The following is a 19246-nucleotide window of genomic DNA, read 5'->3' on the forward strand; positions in this document are numbered from 1 at the left end:
GAAGATGATTCTTCCTGACCCCAGGCCTGGCACTCTATCTGCTGTGCCACCCAGCTGCCCATGGACATGCTGAGTATTAAATAGCTGGAGAAGATCCTAATTCAAGGAAACTCAAGACAAACACACAAAGATTTAAAAAAAAACAAACAAAAACAAAAAATAAAAAAACCCTTTCTATTAAATTCCTACAAAGCCAGTTAGTAAATTTAAGATAAAATTTTACTGCCTAATTACATTTCTTATCCAGAGATAGCACATGATACAATAATAAGTATTGTTGTTTATTACTGAATAAGAATAAACACTTTTTTATTATTGTATTTGTTATAATACATACAATAATAAAACATTACTAGGTACTAGGGTAAAGGTCCTCAATCAAATACCTTGATTCAGGTGTGTAGCTTCTAAGATCTGAATCCCATTCACGGAGCATTGAGATCCATTGAGTGGTATCAATGTCACTGTTCCATTGACATTTTCAAAGACACAGTGCTCACTTTCCAAATCCAGGCCATGAAGAACTGTATTGTGAAATAAATCAACAAATAATAAGGAAGATGCTCTCTTTTATACCAGCTCTACTCTTTTGTCCCTTCTGTATGGATTTACAATACTTTCTTTGATCTTACAAATCCCTTTGGGCTCTACAAATGTATTCTATAAAATAGAAGCAGGGAGTATGGTACAAAATGCAGGGGACTGGGAAGCATGAGAGCCACATTCAAATCCTAACTTTGCCCCTAATTAGTTGTATTACTCTGGGAGTATTCCTTCACCTCTCTGGGCTTCAGTTTCATAATCTGCACAAAATAGGAATGGATGATGATTAATCTCTAAGGTGCCACCCAGATTTATGATTCTAGACTATATAAATTTTTAATTAAAGGACATTCCAGGTAATATGTTACAAGTACCTAGGAATTTTGTATCATACTTCAGAATATAAAAGATAGTCACAGATTACTGTATAAGTGTGGGAATTACTGACTTAGGAAAATAATCTTTTCAAAAATGATTATTTTTATTTTTCTGAGCTATAACAATTCTATTATTGATTTTTTCCCTACCATACTTATTTGTCATTTCAATGATTTTTCATTGCCACAGGAAGTGATAGGAAAGCCCAAATTAACTACTAAGAAGAAGGCAAGAGTAGATTGATGCAGGCAGAAGAGCAACCCCACTTTCTATATCTTGGAAGCAGGATGCCCAAGGAATGATACAACACTATTCCAAAGAACCCCTGGGAAGGAGAATGAAGACACATTCAAGGGTCACAGTCTGCAGCATTTGGGAGAGATCTCTCTTCTGTGGGAATGATCCAGAAAAGATGGGAACGTTAGGGTTCTCTTCTGGATGAGTGACCTGGGGAAAATAAATGCCTGCTAATTAGCCCTATGATATAATAAACATGGACACCTCATCTATCAAAAATCAAAAGGGTTTGCATCATTTTTGTGGGAGTTACAGACAATTTCTTAAGATCCTCCACTGAAGCCTTCCTTTGATATTTTATTGGGATGTGACTCTAAACCAAAGTTCTATAACTATACCAATGGAATACCAGTTCAGTCTTGATATTATATGCTAGATAGGCCTGGCAATGGACAGTTCCGGTTGTCCAAGATCATCCAAGTCAAGTCTGACAAGGTTCATCACGTGAGGGTAGATGACTAGGTGTGGTTGGCTGTTGTTTTGGAACTATCCGTTCACAAAAACTAAAGACAAAAAATGGTTGTGATCTGCATTGCTATAGTCAAAGCACAGATTTTTTTTGGGGGGGGGGGCAGAAGAAGAGGGATTACTTAAGTATGAAATGATTACGCTAGGCACTGGTGTTCAAATCATCTATATCTTTACCCACAAAGTGTGGTTATTTAGTTTCTCCAGAACTGTACATAAAAAGTTGCAAATTATCAATAGTATGAGGCAACTAAGTGGATAGAGAGAGAGCACTGGGCCTGAAGGCAAGACGACAGGAATTTAGCTCCCACCTCACTTACTCAGCTGTGTGACCTTAAGAAAGTCACTCTATTTACCTCAGATTCTTCAAATAAAAAATGGAGATAATAATAACTCCTAGCATGGTTGTATAAAACGCTCAGCAGTGCCCAGCACATAGTAGGTGCTATATAAATCCTAGCTATCATTATTGTTGTGACTGCTGCAGCTGCTGTCATTGTTGTTCTCACAGTAGTATCTCCCTGAGTCCCTTCAAATTTAAGTTACAAACAAATATAAAATCCACCCACATGTGTGTGTTTCAGGGAGTAAGTGCACGTTTACTCATTTATTTTGAATTAGAATTCCTTTCCATGTTATAGTTTTAAGGCAGGTTTCAAAATAACAAAAATGTAAAATATAGTTTAAGAAGCAGGTTATTTACTTATACCAAGTCAAATTCAGAACAATCAATAGAAGCTCATTTATTGCTTACATATTAATATAGCTAAAAGGAAAGAAAGATGTACCATATATTTCTTACCAATATCTTGTTCTGTTGAAGCATCTTCTCTACCAACATAAGTTTGCCCCTCCTGGGAAGAAAACACATATTCTTATCAGGAAAAAGAGTACTCAGTTTTTTGTTTTTTTAATATCATGTTTTGTCTAAGGTCAATGACTACTATCAATTTAGAGTGATATATATGGGCAGAAATATTACTGCCAGAAGGAACCCAGAAAGCTATATAAAAAATTACAGTCTTAACAAGCAAATTATATCTATAACAGGCAAAGGTGATGTTTTGATCACTCCTTTCAATGAAATTAATTAAAAATTAAAAGAAGAGAAAATTTGAGTTAAGAAGAGAGAATCTGAGAACAAGTTCTGGATTTCTGGTCAATGGCTTACAATATAGGCAAGAGAGACTCTTGGTCAAGAAGGGAACACATCTAACAATGGCTGGTAAGAATGCTCTTATTTGGAATTTTGTAAATCTAATCAATAGTCTTTAAATTGAAAAATGATGGGTTTGGGGAGCACTGGAAAACTCCCTACTTATGTCCAACAAGCTAGAAACCATACAAAATACCTTCAATGCAAGAAAAATATCAGTTAAAACACCCAGAGGTCAGCATTAGACAAATTACAAGAAAGAATTCAAATTTTTATATACAAATGGGGAAAGAACAATTGAAAAACAAAATGAACCACATATCTTAATGTAAGAAGTTAAATTTTCCCTCACAGACTTCAGTGAGCTGTGGTCAAATGAGGTCCATGATTGGAATATGACTTGGGAAGGGCATAACTTACTCAAGAGAAAGATGATGGATGAGAAAAGGGAAAGGAAGACAATCATAATCTTAATAGCTAGCATTCATACAGGAGCTCAAGGTTTACAAAGCACTCCATAAATATTATCTAAATTTATCCTACATGTTGTATAACAACAACCCTGGGAAGTAGGTGTGATTATTCCCATTTTACAGATGGGGAAACAAAGGAAAACAGAAATTTAGTGACTTGCCCAGGATCACAACGTGAGTAAATGTCTAAGGCTGGATTTGAACTCAGGTCTTCCTGACTTCAAGCCCAGCAATCTATTCACTGTGCCACATTGTAAAAACATCTTGGAGCAAGAGGTGGGAAACATGGTGGACAGTGTTTGGGTGAAGGTCAACAGAAAGAAAAATAGAAGCAATCTTTTATTTAGAGTATACTACTCACCCCCTTAATGGAAAGGGGGGCAGGGGTTAGAGATAAAGAAGTCTGGGGAATATCACAAGCTTAACACATAGGTAATAAATAGGATGGTGGGATAGCTACATAGAAAACTGGGATAAGGAACTAGGAAATAAATTCCAAGAGAAAAAGAGTTTAAAAATGTATGTCCAATCAGAACAGTATTGTATGCCCTTCACACCTGGAGTTCCTTTATTTGTCTTTCAAGTGACAACATTTTACACATGTGGGTCACATTCAGGCTTTGTACAGGTGGTCTCAAAGCACTAAACTGCTCCTCTGATGCACCCTGAAATGAAATTACACCTTTTGGTGGAAGGTCTGGCACGCCTGCTCTTCTCTGCACCAGTTCTGCTTTGATTAGTCAGAGAAGGACTCATCTGTCTTGCTTGTTCATCTCACACCCTCTTCCAACATTTAAAACTCAGCCTCCCAATTCTTCTCTTTGCTACTGGGAGCACCCAGACATGCAGGTAGAAAAGCAGGCAGAGGCAAGGAGTCAGGAGAGAAGCTTCTTCCAAAAGTCTAAAGGAATGGATGTGAGCCAAGGTACTGTGGTCATTTCTCACACTTTCCTCTTCACCTCCACTACTGAGCGCTTTCTAAATGCCCTCACCACTGACTGTTCATCTGCCACCTCCCAGAGTTAATTTTGTATTGACTTTGCCTCTATTCTGTCTTTTTAACTTGTCACATGATATGTCACCACTTCTCCTTTGCCCTCTTTGATGTAATCTCCTAGACCAGGTACTACTTTGTTGTTGTTGTTGTTTTTGTCTCTTCAACCCTGGGTATAGCAGGCACTTAACAAATGCTTGTTGAACTGAACAGTGCCTGGGGAAACTACAATCATCTGGACATCTGAAAAGAATTTCACCCCCTCCCCAACAAAGCAGAGTGGCTAATAATTTCCTGATTTGTTTTAGTAATAACTTTATCCTTCAAAAGGAGGAGAAACCAATGAAGGAAGTATCCTGAATCTGATTCCCACCATCATGGATGAACTGCCTTCTAAGGGGAAAATGATGGGAACCTTGGTGGAAAGTATTCGTTTCAATTTAGAATTTGTAATTAAGTTGGAAAGGGAAGGTGGAAGCAGGAGCAGTCTAGCCAAAGGGCCTAAGTCTTGAGATATCAACATGAAACTCAGGAATCAACTCAGATTTAAAAAAAAAAATGCCAGAGGAAGAAAGCAGCGGAAGACTTGTTCTGTCATTTTCAGTCACATCCAACTCTTGGTGACTTCATTTGGTGTTTTCTTGACAAAGAAAATGGAGTGGTTTGCCTTTTCCTTTTCCAGCTCATTTTACAGATGAGGAAACTGAGGCAAACAGGGTTAAGTTACTTCCCAGGGTCACACAGCTAGGAAGTATCTGAGGCCAGATTTGAACTCAGAAAGTTGAGTCTTCCTGACTCCAAATCCAGCACTCTATCCTCTGGGAAAGGCAACTTAGAATAAATACAAAAGCCTATCACTGTCCTATAAGAATAGTGTTAAGAGTGTTGAGGTTCTGAATGTGTTAAGACAAACAGAAACAAACAAGCAAAACCAAGATAACTTCTTTTAGTTATATAGGAGAAAAAGAATTAAAAGAAAACAAAGTTTCCTGACCAATCAAGCAATCTACATTTGTCAAACACCGTCTACATGAAAAGCAGAAGGTGAATGTGATAATAAGTGGTAGCAGAAAGAAGGATGAGCTGATCACCTCTTGTTTTACTTTGTCTGACAAGGAGAAGGCCGTTTAGAATAGAATGAAGAGAACAAAAATAGCTGTTGAGGATGTTGATACCCAAGATAAGTAATGAAATGAGAAGAAAATGCCTTCCCTCTAAAAAATTCAAGATACACAGATGAACTATATACTTAGATATTGAAAAGAGCTGTCAGGTGAAACTATTGATCCCTGCCCCCTCCTCCCCCACCCCACAACTTTCAGACAGCAATGATAATGCTTGAAAAATCATAAAGAACTAGAAAGGGTACCCATAGGATTGAGTAAGAATAGATGATGCAATGATTTAAAAAAAAAAGAGAATGGAGTCTGAAAAATATAACTTTACTTTGATTCATATCAATACTGTAGAATGTATTATTAAGGAGATATTGAACTCCAAAATAAAGCAATAATAATATTAAGTCAAGATCATAACAGGCAAGTTTTATTTCATATTTTGACATGTTTATAAGCCTGGTTAATCACAGGAATGCTTTAAATATAGTTTGCTTGGATTTTAGCATAGCATTTTAGCAGTCTCCAAATGATATATATTTTTTAAATGGATAGGAGGAGAGCTATAAGGTAGATCACATATAATTAGTGGATTCAGAACTGGTTAAATAGATTGAAAGAAAAGTCATTCATGATTAGATGGCAGCTTGGACAAAGTTCTTTGGGAACTGCGTCAGGGATCTAATGCTTGTGCCTATGTTGTTTAATACTGTCATCAATGAGATGGCATCCTTATCAGATTTTAAAATGTGATTTGATAAATAATCGTTAAGTATCAATCAAGATCAAGGCATTGTGAGTGATTTGGAAACAAAAACAAAAAAATAAAAGATCTTATTCTCAAAGGACTTACTTTCTACTGGGATATAACAAATACAGGAGTCAATAAAGAGGAATTTCAAGAGGGAAGTGTTGGCAGCTGTGCTGCACTCTGAAGGGAGATGGGGATTCTGAGAGGTCAGGTTAAGAGAAGGGCCTGTTTACCAGACATGGGGGCCATCTGTGTAAAGGCACAGGGTCAGGAAAGAGAATATTATGCAGGAGGAAAAGCTTACTAGGCCAGTTTAACTGAAACAGAGAATTAATGGAGAAAAATAAAACAAAAGAAGTCCAGAAATACAGGTGAAAACCAGTTTGTGGAGAGCTTTAAACATCAGGCTAAGAGCCAGGGTACTTTTCTGTTTGGATTTTACCCTTATAAGTAAAAGGAAACCATTAAAGATTCTTGAGAAAGGGATGACAATGCCCTATTTGTTTTAGGAATCCTAAATGAAGCTAGATGAAGGATAAATTGTTGAAAGAAGACTACTAGAGGTAATTCTGAGCATCCAGGCAAAAGGCATTCAAACCCTGAATGAGGACAAGAGGTTCTATGAGCATAGGGGGAAAAAATGAATTACAGCTGACAAAACCTGGCAACTTACTAGAAGATGGCACCAAGCTGGGAGGGATAATTACCACCGTGAATAACATTCAGAACTCAAAGAGATCCCAATGGCTGAGATCCAGTATTCTTGGGTGGAATCTAATCAGATGGAATTTAATAGAATCCCTAGGAATTTTACAGATAAAAAATTTTACACTGGAGTTCAACTGCACAAGTACAAGATGGGGAAGGCTTGGCCAGGCAGAAGTGCTGCTGAAAAGGATCTGAAGACTCTGCACTTAATGAGTCCCCAGAGAGATGGCTGATAGAAAGCTACAGAGATCTGAGGCTTCATTACAAGGCATCGAATCCAGAAAGAAGACAGAGTCCCGCTGGACTTGGACAAGACCAGCTGTGGACATCCCATCTTTAGAAGGCAATTGATGAGCTGGAAGATAGAGAGGAGGGCAAGGAGGAGGATTGTAGAGGACCACAGGCCAGTGGGACTCTGACCCTGATGGCTGAACAAGTCCTCTCAGCTGAAGAGCCTGCTATCAGGCCTGGACCGGTTCCCCACCCCCCAGGCATTATGTCCTCCTGATAAGCGTGGCATACACCTCGGCCTGGGAACGGGGAGGTGCACAATGTTGGGGGAGGGGGCATGGGACACATGGTGTTGCAGCTGGGAAGGACATTTGTGATTTCGCTCTATAAAAGCTTGTGCTTGTGATAATAAACTTGGCTCTGTTTTCTACCACTCTCAGAGTCCCAGCTCTTTTGTGCACTCTCTCTCTCTCAGACTCTGGGTAAGCAACTCTTTCCCGCCCTGCTGCTGGACAGCAAGCCCCTCACAGAGGATGAAGGGCCTTGAGTTTTTACCATATGAAGCTGGTTGTAGAAACTGTGGATATTTAGCTTAATAAAGAGAAGCCTTAGAAAGGAGTATCAGAGATGTCTGCAAATATTTGAGGGTTGGCCCTATAGGGCAGGATGAGAAGTAGAGATTAAATGTCACAGATACCTGAAGCCTTTACTTTTGCCCCCATTGTGGCAAAGGGATTACTCTGAAGTGGACATGTGTACAGGCAAAATCTCAGCCTTCAGGTAGGTGCCCAGTGCAATCATCTAAGGTCTTACTATATGCAAGTTATTGTGTCAAGTGCAGTGGAAATGAAGGACAAGAAAAAGAAATTCCTTCCTTTAAGGAGCTTAAGTTCTAATAGGGGGAAGAAAAAACACATACATACATTTACACTTATTTTTGTGCCTATAAAATATATTAAAAAATGAGACCACCATATTTTCAGATCATTCAGGTCTGCAAGACTGGAGTCATTCTCAACTGTTCCCTCTTCTTTATTACCCAGACACAATATTCACTCAGTTGCTAAGTGTTCACAATTCTACTTCTGTAACACCTTGCCTATCTACCCCTTCTTGCTATCCACCTGGCCCCTACCTGAGTTTAGACCTTTTATCTCTTAACTTGCCTAGAGCAATTGTCTCCTAACTGGTTTCCTTCCCTGTCAAAATGACATTATTAAATCACAAATTAGAGGAAATACATCTGGAAGGGGTGACACAAATCTATTTCATTCATTCTACTTTACAGATAAAGAAACTGAGGCCCAGCATGGCTAAGTGACTTGTCCAAGACTACAGGGACAGTGAATGTTCGAAATGGGACTTAGACCTACATCCTCTGACCTCAGCACCAATGTTCTTTCCACTTTAACATGCTGCCTTCCAGGATCCGGCTATGTCATTCCACTGTTCAAAAATCATCATTGTTCCCCAGTGCCTCTAAAGTAAAATACAAACTCCTCCCCTGGCATTTAAAGCCCTCACAATCTGGTTTACCCTCCCTCCCTTTCTAGTTCCATTTTGTATCATTCCCTTTCCTGCTTTCTGTGCTTTAGTCACACTGGTCTGTTTGCTGTTCTCCCTTACTGCCTCCTGGTCTCTGTACTAACAGTCCCTCATGCATTTCCTCCTCACCTCCACCTCTTAGAATCCCCAGCTTCCTTCAAAGCAAAGCAAAGACCAGGAGACACCTCCTATATGAGGCAATTATTCCTGGTCCCCCAATTATTAGGGTTTCCCCTCTCTCACTCTGAATATATTTTGTACTTACTTACATGTTATATTCTCCCAGTAGAATGGGGAAAGGACTGGCTTCATTCTTGTATATCTAGCATCTAGTAAAATATTTTATGAAGACAGTTCTTAATGTTCTTTGACTTGAGTTTGCATTAGAAATCACAACACAAATCTAGGCTTGAAGTCACAGCTTCATAGCCAACTAGAGATATACCCAAAAGGGGAAGGAGTTTCCTCAAGAAGTGGGAGGTAGTCTCACCTAGGGTCTTCAAGCAAAGGCTGGCTGACTGCTTCTCAAATACATTACGGACAGGATTTTTGTACTCAAGGGATACTGGGTCTTTTCCAATTCTGAAGCTCATGTATTCAGAACTTCTTGAAGTACAGTCTGCAGCAATCTCTGTACATCATCAGGGTCTATAACATGGTAGCACCCATGTCCTGAGGTCTGTCTAGGTGTTGACTTACTTTGATATTTAAATGGATCCATGAACTCATCAATACAGGGACTTCTTCACATCTCATGTACATGTTCTCATCCTATATGATTTGTGTGCATGTTATTTTGTGGATATTTCAAAGAAAATCCAACCAATGTAATAGAGGCCTTCTTCTAGACCTTTTCACATTTCGTAGGTACTATCGTGCACAGTGAACAGGGGTCAAAACTGGTTAAAGCACCAGGACAGAGAAGACCTGAGATAAAAGCTAGTCCAAGCATACAAAAATGAGGGCTACACATCTATTTACATAGGTAGTTACATGTAAAAATGTGTTATTTAACCACATCACCCTAAGGGCATAAGGAGAAATTCAACAGGGAGAGAAATGGGTTTGTTAATCTAAGAAACTGACACATGAGATAAACCAGATAGCTTTAAAGGACAAATAGCTACTAGATAGTGAACACAAGAATGCAATTTCATTTATTCCAAAATGAACTAAGAATAACTCAAAACCATGATTTATGGGTTCAGTAAGTAGGACAGATGCCAATATAACAAAGCTTTGACTCAGACTGGGAAAGTGTAAGACTATGCAAATTTCAATTAACAACAATTAAGACAAAACATTCAAAAGGGATATCTGAATGACTGACTTCTGTCCTAAGTCCTATACTTAATCCCACCTTCTACAAGAAGCTTTTCCCAAAAACTTAATTTTACTGCCTTCTTTCTGCTGATTATTTCCTATTTGCAGTATACATATTTATTCACATATACATACACATATGTAATGTGTGTATATGTATACACACAAAAAAAAAACATGCACACATGTCTTATATGTACATCGTTATTTGCATGTTGCCTCCCCCATTAGATTGTGTGCTTCTCTGGAACAAGGACTATTTTTTACCTTTCTTCGTATATCTAATACTTAGCATGTTGCAGAGCGCCTAGTAGTCTACTGACTGACTGAACAGCATATGAGAGGAACAAGAAAGGAGAGATGTCTTCAAGTGCCATGGGGTAGGAATACTATGGGAGGTGGCTTAAAAATAACAATAAAAACTGGCATGTATATAGTCATTTAACAATTGTCAAGCATTTATGTATGATATCTCACCTAATATGATTATATGGGGCACAGGGCAAGGGATTTGGATTCAAGCTGTGCATGCACACAGATAAGCCTATTCCCAAAGCTTTAGCTAGTGTTACAGATACTCAATAAAGTACTGAGGTAAATCCAGTTTCTATCTCAAAAGAAGCAAAATGGTCACAAGGCCAAAAAGAGCTTTTGGAAGAGCTTAAAAAAGACTTTAAAAATTAAATAATATAGATTGAGAGAAAATTAGGAAAAAATAAGAGTAATACAAGAAAATCAAAAGAATTATAAAAAGAGAGTCAACCAACTGAAAAAAAAAAAGAGGCCCAAAAACTTGTGGAAGAAAATAATTCCTAAAAAATTATAATTGGGTAGGGGGAAGCTAATGACTTCATAAGACACTAAGAAATAATACAACAAAATGAAAGCAATGAAAAAATAAAAGAGAATGAAACATCTCATTAGAAAAACAACTGACTTGGAAAACAGATTGAGGAGAGACAATCTAAGAATTGCTGGACTACCTGAAAATTATGATCTAAAAAGGAATCTACACACTATACTTCAAGAGATTATTAAGGAAAACTGCCCTGAAGTTTTAAAACAACAGGGTAAAATAGAAATAGAAAAAAATCCATCAATAATCACCTGAAAGCGATGTCAAGCTAAAAACTCGTAGGAACATCACAGATAAGTTTTGAAGCACCCAAATGCAAGGAGAAAATACTATAAACAACTGAGGGGGAAAAATTAAATACTGTGGAACTACAATCAGGATAACACAAGATTTAGCAACTTCTGCATTAAAAGACCAAAGGTCTTTTACAATATATTCTGAAGAGCAAAGGAACTAGGCTTGCAACCAAGAATAACTTACCCAGCAAAGCTGTGTGTTATCCTGAATGGGAAAAAAAAAAATGAACCTTTAATGAACTAAATGACTTCTATGTATTTGTGAAGAAAAATCAGAACTAAATGGAAAAATCTAACCTATTAACTAGACTTAAGAAAAACATAAGAAGGTAAATATTAAGCCAACTATAAAGGTTTTAATAAGGTTAAAATCTTTACCTCTCACATGAAAAAATGTTACCTGTAACTACCAAGAGTGTTATCATTACTTGAATAGTCTGAAAAAGCATATGTTCATAGAAAGCTTGGGGTTGAGTATGATGGAAGGATCCTAAAAAATAAAGCTGGGTAGGGAGGGGTAAAATGGAGCAACTATCCCATACAAATGAGGCCATAAATGGAAGAGCTGCTACACTGGAGGCAGGAGGGGTAGAGGCCTGGTACTGCTAGAACTTTATTCTCATTAGAACTAAGTAAAAGAGAGAATAACATATACACCCAAAAGGGTATAAAAGTCTTCTTAACTTACAGAGAATAGGAGAGCAAGGAAACAGGATAAGGAAGAGACCCTTAGGAGGGTGTATAGATCAAGAAACAGGAGGGTAAGGGGAATGGTTAAGCAAGTTGTGGTATATGATTGTGATAGAATACTACTGTGCCATAAGAAATGATGAGCTGGTGGATTTTAGAAAAAAATGGGGAAGACTTGCCAAGGGAATGTTGTGTACAATAACAGCAATATTGTTCAATTGTCCATTATTCTGAATGTTATAAACACTCATATCAGCTATAAATGACCTATGAAGGAAGATGCTATCTAAGTCCAGATAAAGAAATGATAAATAGAAGTATGCATAACATGGTTTTATGTATATTTATAAATCTGTGTCAAATGATGTCCTTCTCTAGGGCAGGGAGGGGAGGAAAAGAGGGAGACAGTTTGAAATTTAAAATGTAACCAAAAGGGGCGGCCAGGTAGCACAGCAAGTAAGAGCACTGGCTCCAGTGTTGAGAAGACCTGGAGATCGAATCCTGGGCTCAGACACTTAGCACCCACCCAGAAACACCTGGCCGTGTAACCTTGAGCAAGTTACTTAACCCCAATTGCTTAGGGGCGGCCAGGTGGCTCAGCGAGTAAGAGTACCGGCTCCAGTGTTGGGACGACCTGGAGATCAAATCCCGGGCTCGGACACTCAGCACCACACCCAGAAATAACTGGCCGTGTAACCTTGAGCAAGTTACTTAACCCCAATTGCTTAAAAAAAAAAATGTAACCAAAAAATAAATTAAACTTTTAAAAAGAGATTATGAGATGGGGAGTGGAGGGAGAAAGACTTTTGGGACACTCCGTATATGTACTAATGGACTATCTCAATGGATTATTCCAGTGCGTGGCACATTCACCAAAAAACAGTTTGATTGACTGAATGACTGTTCATACCAATCCATGTCAACAGTCTGAACAATAGGTATTTTAAGAATCTATTTCACTTTTCCTATGTGATATATTAGGTTGACCACTTCTGAATAATTTTTTGGATCTCAGTAAGGATAACTTATGATGCCCCAGGGCTTGTTGCAGTCAGCATAATTCATCTAAAAGTAGGAACGTTTGGAGACGTTCATAATCTACACAGACTTCTTCCATTGTGTAAGACATGTTCCATTTTAGTGCCAAACACCTTTGGAAAACATATATCTCCTTGTTTCATACACCACTGAATGTTAATAATCAGGACTTTGAAACACCTATATCTATCCCTTCACTTCTCAAGGAATTTTGTATGACCTCAATGTATGCATGAAAGATGTGTCAGAGGATATTCTTGGAAGCTGTTTGATCTCCTGAATCAAATATCTGTGTGTGTTTATATGTGTATAATCAACAAACAGCAAGATATTATTTTCTCTGTACCTTTCAGTCAAAAGCATGACTAATAAAGAGGTAGTTGTTCACTGTAAAGAATCATTGCAAAAGCCTACCTGTCATCTGAGGGTTATATGTATTTTCTGTATCCATCTGAGGGCTCCTATGCGCACTATGTATGTCATGCATATTTCTTGTAGGAAATAAGGGTTGTCCTGCATCTAAAAACCAAAAAACTTACCTAGTCCTTCTCCTATTTTTAATCAAAGATAACCCTGGTATGCACTCTCATAAGGATTTTACAAAGAAAAGAAAACAGCAATATGGATCAGTGGTTATTGATTTTATCTCAGTTATCTTAATATGATTCATGAATTTTTCTATTCTTATGATATCTTTTTTCCCGAGGTATCATTTAAATTAATTCCACAGGGCTTTCAAAATTCTGCAACATGTAACCATCAGAGTATATTTATCTGGTACAGCCATTCTTCCCAATTTGATCTTAGTAATAACTGTCATTTATATTTCACATGGCACATAAGATGCTGCAGCATTAGGGTCCAAATGTTCCTTTAATGCTGTTGTTGAAAATGAATTGCCATGGGAATGTAAACAAAGTTATCTATTTTATATTTGTTGATATATCTGATAATTCCAACCACAACAGGGATGATATGCTCATTTGCATCTCTCTCTAAGATTTCTGCAGACTTTGTTTTGTTCTCATTGTTTTTCATTGTTTCAAAAGGTGTATATTTCTATTTCATAACTGCACTAAATCCTCAGTGTCCTTTATGTGATACTATGTTTATAAAGGCTATGCCAGTCAAATCCACTCATCAGCATATTTCCAGAAGACTTTCCATATAGACTTGAAGACAAATTATATACACATCATCTAAAGGCCAGTCTAATTTAAGTTCATTAAATCCAGAAAGTTGTCTACCAACTAATTGTTCCCTCCTCAATAACTCATGGATACTATCTCCACTATAATGGAGCCTAATACTACCTTCATTGGTAGAAAGCATAGCCATGTCGATAAAATCATAGATCTTATAAAAATAATGAATACTTGATAAAAAAAAAAAACAGTATCTCAATGGTTTACTACTTTGGTGACCTTGCTGTTGCAGTGGCTAGAGAGGTTCCAATGAGGTAGTTGAAGAAGGATGAAAAAGTTTACAAGGCAGCTATACGGCTCCTTATTTTGAACCAAGTTTCAGGAAAAAAATATATTTAAGATCTCAAGACTAAAAATGAAAAGCTGGAAGAACCTCTGGAGGTCATCTAATTCAATCCATTCAATTGATTTTAGAGATAAGGAAACTGAAGTTCACTGAGGGTAAATGACTTGGCAAAGGCCTCACAGGTAGCCAAAATGCAGTAGGAGAGAGGGGCATGGAAGCCAAGTCTTCTGACTTCAAATCTAGCCGTGAGAATAAAGATACATCCTAGTAGGAGATTCGAGTCTCTTAATTCCAATATTCTCAAATATTCAAATGAATCTATGATTTCATTGATTAGGGTGTTCCCATTCATTACTACCTATCTCGTGCAACATACAGCCCTGGGTCTCCAAAATACCCCACAAGAGACATCTCACAACCTAGAGGCCTTTCTCACTTTCTCCAGACATCAAAAGGGTATCAGTAAAACATTCTGGCTGCCCATCTGTCATCCCTCCTGCCTGCCATATAACCAAACTACCTTTTCTTCTTGGCATATGATTTGTTAAGGACACATTTTAAGACTCCTGTTCCTCTTCAGAATTCCTTGATGGTTACATTTTGTGGCCTGTTTACACATATGCCATGCACCTTTTCAGTGACCTCTGTGTGATGCCCATCTTTAGTTCTTCAGAAGCAGTGGTTTTTCATCTCACCACCATATAGCAACACTGGGAAATTGTTAGTATTTAAAAAATGGGTTTCTGCTTTCATGCAAAACTTTGGGCATGTAAAAGTGTCTTATAATTCCCTAGCATTCTTTTATACTTTAAAATTCTGGGCACCAATCACTGTCCATCTTTTACCATCTTTCCAAGATATACAAATTGGTGAACAAGTTCTATAACCTCCCCTTTGAGGAGCCTCTGGAACTCTTACTGAAATCAACACAGTGGCCAACAGGAGTGCATCTGGAGGCTGTCACTATTCCTAAGGAATTCCTCTTTGGCTTAGACTCTACACCAGATTGCTAGCATTATGACCATGAAGACTTTCAGCAAGTCAAATATCACTTCAATACACTGCAATATGACCCAAGAATACTGCTGTTAGGTTGAATTCTAAAACTACCAGAATGACAGCTTTAAATGAAATTCAAACTAAATTTTAAAGTTTTACGTCAGGTGCTTACCACTTCTCAGCCTTCTTCCTCCTCTTCCCTCTCCCAACTCTATCACCAACCCCTTAAGTTATAGGATAATACATAAAATAGGCCCTCTTCCTCCACCATCCCAGACCCAACTAAAGTATAGCCTTAAAACTGGAGGTGGGGTGGGAAGAAGGGGAAAGCAAAGATGGAAGAGTAAAGGCAGGGACTCACCTGAGATCTCCCCCAAACCCTCCAAATACCTGGAAAAATGACTCTAAACAAATTCTAGAGCAGTAGAACCTATAAAGACTGTAAAACAACTTTCCAGCAAAAAAATACTTAAGATGATCAACAGGTAAGGTTGCTGCACCAGGCTTAGAGAGGAACACAGTACAACACAGGCAATGCCAGCATAAACTGAGCCCCGGAGAAGGCCTCAGGGGACTGAATCACTGGCAGCTATGGTGGTTTCTAGACTACTCAACCTATAAATGCCAAAGACAACTTAGAAGGTCAGTGGGAAAGATCTGTTGGATCTAGGTGCCAGAGATCAGTCCAGTCCTAGCCCAAGCACAGCCCCAGCCCCAATAAACCAGGAGCAGGCCTTGGGAGTAAGTGAATCAGCAGTAACAGCAGCTGCTTCCAGAGCTCTCAGAGGTGGCAGAGGTGCAGTGGCTGCAGCTGCTGCCACATGGCTGCCTCTAGAGCTCCTGGCTGGTAGGGGGACCAAGGTGTCCAAGGGGACCAAGTGACCATTCAGAGGGTAATTGCTCTTGCTTTGACTTTCTTGGATCTGGATCACAGTCTTGGGTGGTGGTCCTGGGATAAGGAATGCCAGTGTGCCAGAGCTTGTGGTGGCTGTAGAGAGGGTGCTCTCCTCAGAGTCAAGAACAACTCTGACAACTGTGAAAACCCCAGCAATTTGGGACAAAGTTCTCTCTACTCTGGAAGCAGAGTTCTATTGTGGCAAAGAGATCAAAAGTCTAATAATTGGCTGGCAAGATGAGCAAACAGAGGAAGCACAATCAGACCACAGAATCCTTTTTTGGGGGGACAAAGAGGATCAAAACAGAATCAGAAGAAGACAACAAAATCAGAACTCCTACATCAAAAGCTTCCAAGATAAATATGAACTGGCTACAGGCCATGGAGGAGCTCAAGAAGGATTTTGAAAATCAAGAAAAAGAAGTAGAGGGATTATTGGGAAGAGAAATGAAAATGATGCAAAAAAATCATGAAAAGGGAGCCTGACTGAAGAAAATAACACCTTAAAAAATAGACTAACTCAAATGGCAAAAGAGGTTCAAAAAGTCAATGAGGAGAAGAATGCTTCAAAAAGCTGAATTTGCCAAATGGAAAAGCAATTTCAAAAACTCACTGAAGAGAATAATTCCTTCAAAAGTACACTGGAGCAAATGGAAGCTAATGACTTTATGACAAATCAAGATACTATTAAACAGATCCAAACAAATGAAAATAAAGGAGGAAATATGAAATATCTCATTGGAAAAATCACTGACCTGGAAAATAGATCCAACAAAGATAATTTAAAAATTATTGGACTACCTAAAAGCCATGATCAAAAAAAGAACCTAGAAATCATCCTTTAAGAAATTCAAGGAAAATTGCCCTGATATTCTAGAACCAGAGGGCAAAATAGAAATCAAAAGAATTCACTGATCACCTCTTGAAAAATATCCCAAAAAGAAAACTCCTAGGAATATTATAGCTAAATCCCAGAGTTCCTAGGTCAAGGAGAAAATATTGCAAGCAGCCAAAAAGAAACAATTCAAGTATTATGGAATCAGGATAACACAAGATATAGTAGCTTATACATTAAGATACCAAAGGGCTTCGAATATGATATTCCAAAAGTCAAAGGAACTAGTATTAAAACCAAGAATCACCTATCCAGTAAAACTGAGTGTAATCCAGTTCGGGAAAAAATTGGCATTCAATGACGTAGAGGAATTTAATGCATTCTTGAGAAAAGACCAGAGCTAAATAGAAAATTTGACTTTCAAATATAAGACTCAAGAGAAGCATGAAAAGGTAAATGGGAAAGAGAAATCATAAGGGACTTATATTAAAGTTGAACAGTTTGCATTCCTATATGTAAAGATGATATTTGTAACTCATGAGACCTTTCTCATTACTAGGGTAGTGGGAGTGTGTGTATGTATATATATATGTATATAGGTATGTATATGTGTATGTGTATGTATATGTATATGGAAAGAGAGAGCATACAGGGTGAGTTGACTATGAAGGGATGTTATCTAAAAAATTAAAATTAAGGGTGAGGGAGGAATGTACTGAGAAGAGAAAGGGAAAGACAGAAGAGAGTAAATTATCTCACATAAAAGAGGCAACAGAAAACTATTACAATAGAAGGGAAAAGCAGGAAAGTGAAAGGGAATGAGTGAACTTTACTCTCATTGGAATTGACTTAAGGAAGCAATAACATACACACAATTAGGTACAGAAATCTATCTTACCCTACAGGAAAGTAGGGGAGAAGGAGGTAAGAGATAAGAGAGGGTAATAGACAGAAGGGAAGACTGGGAAGGGGGTAATCAGCAGCAAACACTTTGGAGGATGAACAGGGTGAAAGGATGAAATAGAATAAATGGGGGAACAGGATAGGATGGAAATAAGTTAGTCTTTCACAACATTACTATTATGGAAGTGTTTTACCTGACAATACATGTATAACCTATATTGAATTGCTTGCCTTCTCAATGAGGGTAGATGAGGAGAGAGAAAGGAAGGGAATTTGGAACTCAAAGTTTTAAAAATGAATGTTAAAAATTTTTACATGTAACATGGTGTAATGGGAATGCAAATTTAGAAGATCTTCCCTGCCCCTAGGCTAAAATGTACCTGAAGCCTGGGGAGGGAGGCTTGTTTTTCAGTAGATACTTCTTGATTGGCCAGTGAGTCAATAAGGTTGTTACATTCCCTGAGCCAGGAGAAGGCTATATAAGCCCTGATGTGTAGCTTTGTTTTGGGACTCACTTTGAAAAGTGTTCTGTGATTTGATCTGAATTCTGGGAAGCCATAGTTGAGAGTCCCCCGGCTTTGAAAAACCCAGATGTGGAAACCCAGATGTTGACTGGGTATGGATGTAATGGCTGGACAGATGTGGAAACCCGGATGTTGACTGGGTATGGATGTAATGGCTGGACAGTTTGGAAATCTGTCTACTTGATCTGTTTCTGTCTTGATAATTCTGCCTGTATGCTTTGAAGTTCGGGGTGCTGACCTTTTTCCCCTGAACAAGGTAAACGATATACCTTTATACTTTATACTGATTAAAGTAAGTTTGTTAACCCATTTTGAGTTGCTTTCCTTTATCAAAGCAGATCCAAGAACCTGTGGTGGAAGCAACCCTGAGGACGCTTGGGGTGCTTGCTGCTACACATGGAAATAAGATACACAGGCAGTAGGGTATAAGAAATCTATCTTATCCTACAGAAAAATAGGAGATAAAAGAAAAGGGGGAGCGATACAAGGGAGGACAGATTAGGGGAGGGGTAATCAGAAGCAAATACTTTTGAGGAGGGACAGGGTGAAAGGACAGAGAGAATAGAATTATTAACAGGGGTAGGGGAAACAGGATGGAAGGAAATACAGCTAAGAATATTAATTGTGAAAAAAAATTGAAGCAAATATCTCTGTTAAAGGTCTCATTTCTCTAACATATAGAGAACTGTGTCAAATTTATAAAAATAAGAGCCATTCCCCAATTGATAAATGATCAA

General features: G+C 38.1%; 1 protein-coding gene across 10 annotated transcripts in view; it reads right to left on the reverse strand.

The window, feature by feature from the left end:
• KIF16B (kinesin family member 16B) overlaps window positions 1-19246 on the reverse strand; it is a 401835-nt gene that overhangs the window by 199980 nt on the left and 182609 nt on the right. For all 10 annotated transcript variants that reach the window (XM_069075448.1, XM_069075446.1, XM_069075444.1 and 7 more), the window contains exons 14-15: window positions 2489-2540; window positions 387-524 (exon numbers count right to left, since the gene is read on the reverse strand). In XM_069075448.1, the coding sequence (XP_068931549.1) occupies window positions 387-524; window positions 2489-2540 (190 nt within the window). The remainder of the gene's footprint in view (window positions 1-386; window positions 525-2488; window positions 2541-19246) is intronic.

The sequence above is a fragment of the Petaurus breviceps genome, unplaced genomic scaffold (genome assembly GCF_028583685.1).
Source record: "Petaurus breviceps papuanus isolate PSGF00001 unplaced genomic scaffold, PetGlider_PUasm1.0 90919, whole genome shotgun sequence".
NCBI classification, from domain to species: domain Eukaryota; kingdom Metazoa; phylum Chordata; class Mammalia; order Diprotodontia; family Petauridae; genus Petaurus; species Petaurus breviceps.